Below are 7,500 nucleotides of genomic sequence, written 5' to 3' on the forward strand. Positions count from 1 at the left end.
AAAATGACAAACCTGCCACTTTCGCCTAATGATGAACTTCTTCAGTTTGTCTGTGGAGAGGACGACCTTGTTCATGGTACCTTCAGTCTGGTTCAGCCAACGGTGCTCCAGGCATTGCGCAGGCGTGAGTCGCTTTCTGATACGTTGAAATGGAATTAGACAAGAACCGTGCATTAAGCTTAAAAAAAAAAAAGTTGCAATGCTTAGGCTATCGAATGAACTGGATATGCAGCTGGATATCAAATAAAAAAAATACAGCTTCATTTTTGCAAGCGGATGACGACACTCACTCTTTTCGTTTGACAAGCAAGGACTGGATGAAATCTTTGGCATCGTCAGTGATGGCGTCGAAGGCGTCGTCGTCGAAGTCGAACTCGGCGCGGGTGATGTTGCTGAAGGTCTCGGCGTCGTTGTCGCCCATGAAAGGCGACAGCCCTGACAGTCTGCGAGAGGAGTGAATGAGCATAACGTACAAAAGCTTATCTATTTTCAATAACCTTTCATAGTAATATCAATCAGATATATAATCAATATCCCTTGCGACTCGCAAGTATATACTTTTATATTAATTCATTTTTTAATATTATATATATATTATTAATAATAATAATATTATTCATTTGACAACTGAATACCCGGAAGTCGACTTACAGAACATAGCAGATAACCCCGACGGACCACATGTCCGAAGCGAAACCGATGGGCTCGTAGTTGATGACTTCGGGGGCGATGAACTCGGGGGTTCCGAACAGCACTCGGCATGGGTCATCAGGGTTAAATCTCCGCGCTAAGCCGAAGTCGATCAGCTTGATCTGATGGGACGTACGGCGCACGCACAGGATGTTCTCGGGCTGAGGAGACGGGTGAAGAAATTAGTCGAGTTTTTCCCAATGCTTACGGAACGGAATATATAGAGGGATACAAAGTGGATGCTTTACTTTTTAAATATCCCATGCCATAATTTACCTTGAGGTCGAGATGTACAATGTTGGTGCTGTGCATGTATTGGACTCCCTCGCAGATTTGCCTGACGAAGAGAATGCAGTCACGCTCCGTCAGGTTGAAGTCGTCAGCCACCACGCGCTCGAACAACTCGCCGCCGGATATGCTGCAAAAGATCCTCATTAGCCAATGAACACAACGCATGAACACATTCCTCGTCACCCTTTAGCATGTACAATTATGTAAAGCCGTTTCATATTCACTAAACTCATTTTCATGGAGGCAAACATGTACTTGATATGTTGGTGATAATTCTTTAGTAACTAGCTGGATGGTGATGCTATTCAGTCACGCTGCATTCAGTTAATTATCACCAACCTCAAGTTCAAATTCGCCTCAATAAAAAAAGCGTCAAATGACAACAGACGAGAAGACCGCCTGACAACAGGTTCTTCGTCCTCCTGTCACTTACTATTCCATCACCATGATGATCTCTCGTGGGCGCTCATAGGCTGCTCCGAGCTGAAGGAGCTTGGGGTGTCTGAGGGCGTTCATGATCGAGATCTCCTCGCGGACCTGCAAGAAAGGCGGCGAGAAATACAGCTGACGTCACAAGAGCTTATGGCTTTTTAGTACTTTGGAAATTAATGTTGTGTTGTAATTCACGAACAGTATATACACAAATGATACAATGCAAGTATGGTCTGCTCTCATCTACCTTTTCCTTATCCTTAGCCTTGATGCACTTGATAATCTTGGCAGCCCTCCTGGTGCCCGAGGTCTTTTCTGTGACCCTGTAGACGATGCCGAAGCGGCCCTTGCCGACCTCCTCGTGCAGGGTGTACTGCTCGTCGAACATATTCCCTGGCTCGATTTCGACGTTGAGGGGAGCGAAGGCCTTTTCATAGTCTGGAAATAGCAAGTGTATGTTACTAGCACTGAAAAGACTGCGTACACCATCGGAGGAACAATCTATGCATGTATTCTGTATCGCATAATTTAAGACAAATAATCCCCGTCTTACCCTCAGGCTCGGGTTCCTCCTCCGCCTGCTTGGTCTGATTGGCGGTGGTGACGGGCTGCGAGGGCTTCGAGGGCTCGGAGAGGCCATGCATGTTCTGCGCTCGCACGCGGAATTCGTACTGGCAACCAGTCTCCAGTCCCGTCACAATGTATGACGTGGAATGGCATCTAAAAAAAAAGAAACACGCAGTTCTCATTACGTCTGTAAATTTCGAAATACTCTCTTGACAAAAAATGACCGATAATAAGATAAGCTTCATATGTAAAAAAAAAAAAGAGAAAATCCACTGAAAACCTCGAACTTTCAGCAGTCGACCATGCTGCTGATCCTCGACTCACCCCGTGATGAGCGTCTTCCACTCAACCTCGCCCACTTTGCGCGCCTCCACATTATATCCCGTGACCACAGAGCCGCCGTCGTAGGTGGGGCCGTACCAGGAAAGCGTCACGGAAGTCGCCGTCACCTCCGAGTGGTTGGGTCGATCCGCAGGCGGCTCGGGGGCACCTGGAACGCAAGGGGCACTTAGGGCGCGCTTTCACAGGCTCCGGGAATGGCAAGGAATTCCGCGATGTTCAATCAAATGACTTTGTGGCAATTAGTCTTTACGTAGCCCCATGGTTATTCGGATGAAAAGTCGAGATGTCCTTTAAATGTTAGTAATGGATACGGCTGCAAATAAAAGCCTTTTTGTAGAAAAAAAATAAACAAGATAAAATAAATACATAAATGGACAGGAGAGAGAAAAGAAGAGAAGAGAGAGAGAGGAGAGAGAAAAGAAAAGAGAAGAGAGAGAGAGGAGAGAGAAAAGAAAAGAGAAGAGAGAGAGGAGAGAGAAAAGAAAAGAGAAGAGAGAGAGGAGAGAGAAAAGAAAAGAGAAAGAGAGAGAGGAGAGAGAAAAGAAAAGAGATAGAGGAGACAGGAGAGGAGAGGAGACGAAAGAAACGAGACGAGAGAGGAGAGAGAGAGAAAATAAAAAAAACAATGTAGCGTTAAAGCCGTCCATGTACATACTTCCTACAGCAAGGGAAGCGAAGGCAGCGTGGGCGGCCAGCGCATTTCTGACGACGACGGTGTACTTGTCACAGTCCTCTTGCACGATGTCGCGGATGGTGAGCGTCGTGGCGCCGTTCTCCGTCTTCACCGTGTACCGTCCGCCGTCGCAGATCTCTTGCTCCTGGAGACGGGCAGAGGCGTTAACATGGTTTTTCATTTGTATTTGGGAACAGAATGGAAGAAACTGACAGAACGAACGAACGAACGAACGCACACACACACACACACAAACACATACACTCTCACACACACATAGTGAATATTATTACAATTTAAAGTGAAACTGAACTGAATAAACTTAACACAACACTAACCTTCTTGAGCCAGGACACTACGGGCTGAGGCTTGCCGGTGAAGGTTGCACTGAAAGTTGCAGACTGACCCTTGAGGACCGTCATGTCAAGAGGACCAAGCAGGATCTCGGCTTCCGTGTCTTCCTCCTCCTCCTCCTCCTCCTCCTCCTCTTCTGGTTCTTCCTCTTTCTTCTCGTCAGACTGCTGTTCGCCTTCTTTTCCTTCGTCGCAGCTGGCCATGGTGCGGAGGGGCTTCTTCGCTGGTTCACCCTGATGAAAAAAAATGTATTATATGCAGCCTCCATGTAAATAACACTATATGCATTATACAGCAATACAGTGCCGTGCAGAAAACAGTGTAGCCGACAGCATCATGTAAACATTTCAGCAGGTACTGCAGTGCCTTCCGTGTCTGCAGCCTCCCCGTACCTGGTCGTCCTCCAGTTCACTGAGGTTGGAGAGGGTGCTGCTCCGGCCGCTGGCAGAATCCCGCTATCAAATGTTAGTAATGGAACGGCTGCAAATAAAGCTTTTTGTAGAAAAAAAATAAACAAGATAAAATAAATACATAAATGGACAGGAGAAAGGAGAGAAGAGAGAGAGAGGAGAGAGAAAAGAAAAGAGAGAGAGAGGAGACGTGAAGAGAAGAGAGAGAGGGATGAGAGAGAAGAGAAGAGAGAGGAGATAAGAGAGATTGAGAGAGAAGAAAGAGAGTGAGAGAGAAGAAAAAAGAGAGAGAAGAAGATAGAGAGAGGAAAGAAAGAGGAGAGAAGAGAGAGAGAGGAGAAAAGAGAAAGAGAGAGAGGAGAGAAGAGAGAGAAGAGATGAGAGAGAGAGAGAGAGGAGAAGAGAGAGAAGAGAGAGAGAGAGAGAGAGAAAAGAAAGAGAGAGAGAGAGAGGGAAAGAGAAAAGAGAGAGAGGAGAGTGAGGAGAAGATGAGAAAAGAAAAGAAAAGAGAGAGAGAGAGAGAGAGGAGAGAGAAAAGAAAAGAAGAGAGAGAGAGAGGAGAGAAAGAGAGAGAGAGAGAGAGAAAGAAAGAGAGAGAGAGAGAGAGAGAGAGAGAGAGAGAGAGAGAGAGAGAGAGGAGAGAGAAGAGAGAGAGAGAGAGAGAGAGAGAGAGAGAGAGAGAGAGAGAGGAGAGAGAAAAGAAAAAAGAGAGAGAGTGAGAGAGAGAGAGAGAGGAGAGAGAAAAGAAAAAAGAGAAAGAGAGAGAGGAGAGAGAAAAGAAAAGAAAAGAGAGAGAGGAGAGAGAAAAGAAAAGAGGAGAGAGAGGAGAGAGAGATAGAGAGAGAGAGAGAGAGAGAGAGGAGAAAGAGAGAGAGGAGAGAGAAAAGAAAAGAGAAAGAGAGAGAGGAGAGAGAAAAGAAAAGAGATAGAGGAGACAGGAGAGGAGAGGAGAGGAGACGAAAGAAACGAGACGAGAGAGGAGAGAGGACAGAGAAAATAAAAAAAAACAATGTAGCGTTAAAGCCGTCCATGTACATACTTCCTACAGCAAGGGAAGCGAAGGCAGCGTGGGCGGCCAGCGCATTTCTGACGACGACGGTGTACTTGTCACAGTCCTCTTGCACGATGTCGCGGATGGTGAGCGTCGTGGCGCCGTTCTCCGTCTTCACCGTGTACCGTCCGCCGTCGCAGATCTCTTGCTCCTGGAGACGGGCAAAGGCGTTAACATGGTTTTTCATTCGTATTTGGGGACAGAATGGAAGAAACTGACAGAACGAACGAACGAACGAACGAACGAACGAACGAACGCACACAAACACATACACTCTCACACACACATAGTGAATATTATTACAATTTAAAGTGAAACTGAACTGAATAAACTGAACACAACACTAACCTTCTTGAGCCAGGACACTACGGGCTGAGGCTTGCCGGTGAAGGTTGCAGTGAAAGTTGCAGACTGACCCTTGAGGACCGTCATGTCAAGAGGACCAAGCAGGATCTCGGCTTCCGTGTCTTCCTCCTCCTCCTCCTCCTCCTCTTCTGGTTCTTCCTCTTTCTTCTCGTCAGACTGCAGTTCGTCTTCTTTTCCTTCGTCGCAGCTGGCCATGGTGCGGAGGGGCTTCTTCGCTGGTTCACCCTGATGAAAAAAAAAAATGTATTATATGCAGCCTCCATGTAAATAACACTATATGCATTATACAGCAATACAGTGCCGTTCAGAAAACGGTGTAGCCGACAGCATCATGTAAACATTTCAGCAGGTACTGCAGTGCCTTCCGTGTCTGCAGCCTCCCCGTACCTGGTCGTCCTCCAGTTCACTGAGGTTGGAGAGGGTGCTGCTCCGGCCGCTGGCAGAATCCCTGAGGCTGACGCTGCCGTAGGCTGAGTCCACGCTTGCCGTGCCAGTGTTTGTGACCTGCAAGGGCAAATACTGTTTGCTTTCCAACAATATTTGTATGGTTTAAATAACTCTAAGCACCAGCACGGACTTTCCAGAATAAAACAAACTACTGACGAGCGATATATACACATGACTGATTTACTACTATCGCTCAATCTAAAAAATAATACATACATAAAATATATACTATATGTTTATCTGTATTACCATACATGTTAATCCACATGACGTACAAGGTAAAAAAACGACAAACTCAAGTGCGTGATGTTCTATAATCATCAGAAGGGCTTAATTAACACAAATGGGCATCACTGACCTCCTTGAGTGAGGGTCTGATCCTGGGCGCGGGCGAGTTGGAGGTGCGCGGCGGCGACAACCTGGAGGTGGCGCTGGCCGTGGAGTTTGTGCCGAGGGGCGATCGCACGCGCTCCTCTCGCCTCGGGGTGTAGGGATCAACCTGGGAAAGCAAACGGTATTTAGGGACGATCAAGTTATTACCCGAAACAAGCTTGGCGATTCATACTGTGTGGAAAGTCCATCCAGTACAGTACTCCGTCTACATTATAGACAAGCATACTCATAAAACAATGTATTTGTCTCAGGAACGATACAAGGAAGACGGGAGTAGAAGGGTAAACACCTTGAGTGTGGTGGATGCGGTATCGGAGCCGAGGCAGTTGGAGGCGACGACGGAGATGACGCCCGAGTCGGTGGAGAGCGCGTGGAGGATGCCCAGGGTGTGCTGCACCTCGCCATCTGCGCCCACGTCGTCATCCACCATGTTGATCTGAGGGACAGGGTACGTTTTATTTTGCGAATGAAGGTCACTCTCGAAACCTACAAATGCAACACCTAGTTCAAGAAGAGAAGCAAGCAGGCAGGGCTAAGAACTGCAACGCACCTTGATTCGAGGTGTGGAGATCAACTTGCGGTTATCGCAGTACCAGGTGAGGGTCGGGCGGGGTGATCCGTGAACGGTGACGCTGAACCGGGCAGCTGAGCCCTCCTCCACGTCCAAAGGCTTCAGATTACCGACTATCCGTGGCATCGATGCCTCTGATTCTCGTGGGTCTGGGGGAGGGGGAGGCAGCAGATTTATAAACACACTTCAGGGCATTGGAAACATTTTCTAATAAAGACGGACCCTCGTGAACCTTGTATTCACTCTAATACTATCATCAGCTAGATACTCATCAGCTGATATACCTTTATCATGGTAAGTATGATAAGCTTATCAAATACATTGCTTAGTAAAATAAACACTCAACTTTACGGTTCCTAATAATAAATGGCGGGCGTAAAAGGCTTAGTAGTAATGCAAACTATCATAGGATAACGTACCATGAACAGCTAATCTGCAGTGGGTGTGGGCGTCTCCGTGGGCGTTATAAGCCTCGCAGATGTAGATACCGGCATCCTCAGGGAAGACGTCGCGGATAACGAGAGCGTATTCACCCTCCTCCTCTTCCAGGTACGTGAAGTCCTCAGAATTCTTGATTTCCTGGTCGTTGCGAACCCACAACACACGAATGGGCTGCGAACCTACGGGAAAAAAATCTGCGATTCACAGAGTGCTCTCCAGGCTCTGAACGCTCTAGACAATGGTGCAGGAAATATCGCATGACTTCAGGATAAACGTATATGTGCAAAAGAACGAGGCCATGATTTACGTTTTGTGTGGATTCCATCGCATGTTGGAATCCCTAGACATGGTCATGCTGATCGCCTAGCAAAGTATGTGACAAGCATGTGACAAAGGGTACCTCTTTCTAGGATTTTATACGGCACTAAAGCTTCCTTCAAAGAGGACTTGACTGAATTGTTTAATTCTCAAC

At 47.0% G+C, this 7,500-nt stretch overlaps 1 protein-coding gene across 4 annotated transcripts in view; it reads right to left on the reverse strand.

Annotated features, from left to right (window-relative positions):
- Positions 1-7,500, reverse strand: part of LOC119577832 (myosin light chain kinase, smooth muscle-like) — a 77,843-nt gene that overhangs the window by 2,401 nt on the left and 67,942 nt on the right. For all 4 annotated transcript variants that reach the window (XM_037925428.1, XM_037925429.1, XM_037925427.1 and 1 more), the window contains 15 exons: positions 7,007-7,207; positions 6,567-6,736; positions 6,306-6,452; positions 5,982-6,122; positions 5,564-5,680; positions 5,159-5,401; positions 4,799-4,961; positions 2,305-2,470; positions 1,967-2,133; positions 1,661-1,851; positions 1,415-1,518; positions 967-1,108; positions 652-851; positions 291-443; positions 13-136 (listed from right to left, as the gene is read on the reverse strand). In XM_037925428.1, coding sequence (XP_037781356.1) covers positions 13-136; positions 291-443; positions 652-851; positions 967-1,108; positions 1,415-1,518; positions 1,661-1,851; positions 1,967-2,133; positions 2,305-2,470; positions 4,799-4,961; positions 5,159-5,401; positions 5,564-5,680; positions 5,982-6,122; positions 6,306-6,452; positions 6,567-6,736; positions 7,007-7,207 — 2,429 coding nt within the window. The remainder of the gene's footprint in view (positions 1-12; positions 137-290; positions 444-651; positions 852-966; positions 1,109-1,414; positions 1,519-1,660; positions 1,852-1,966; positions 2,134-2,304; positions 2,471-4,798; positions 4,962-5,158; positions 5,402-5,563; positions 5,681-5,981; positions 6,123-6,305; positions 6,453-6,566; positions 6,737-7,006; positions 7,208-7,500) is intronic.

The sequence above is a fragment of the Penaeus monodon genome, chromosome 10, assembly GCF_015228065.2.
Source record: "Penaeus monodon isolate SGIC_2016 chromosome 10, NSTDA_Pmon_1, whole genome shotgun sequence".
In the NCBI taxonomy this organism is placed as follows: domain Eukaryota; kingdom Metazoa; phylum Arthropoda; class Malacostraca; order Decapoda; family Penaeidae; genus Penaeus; species Penaeus monodon.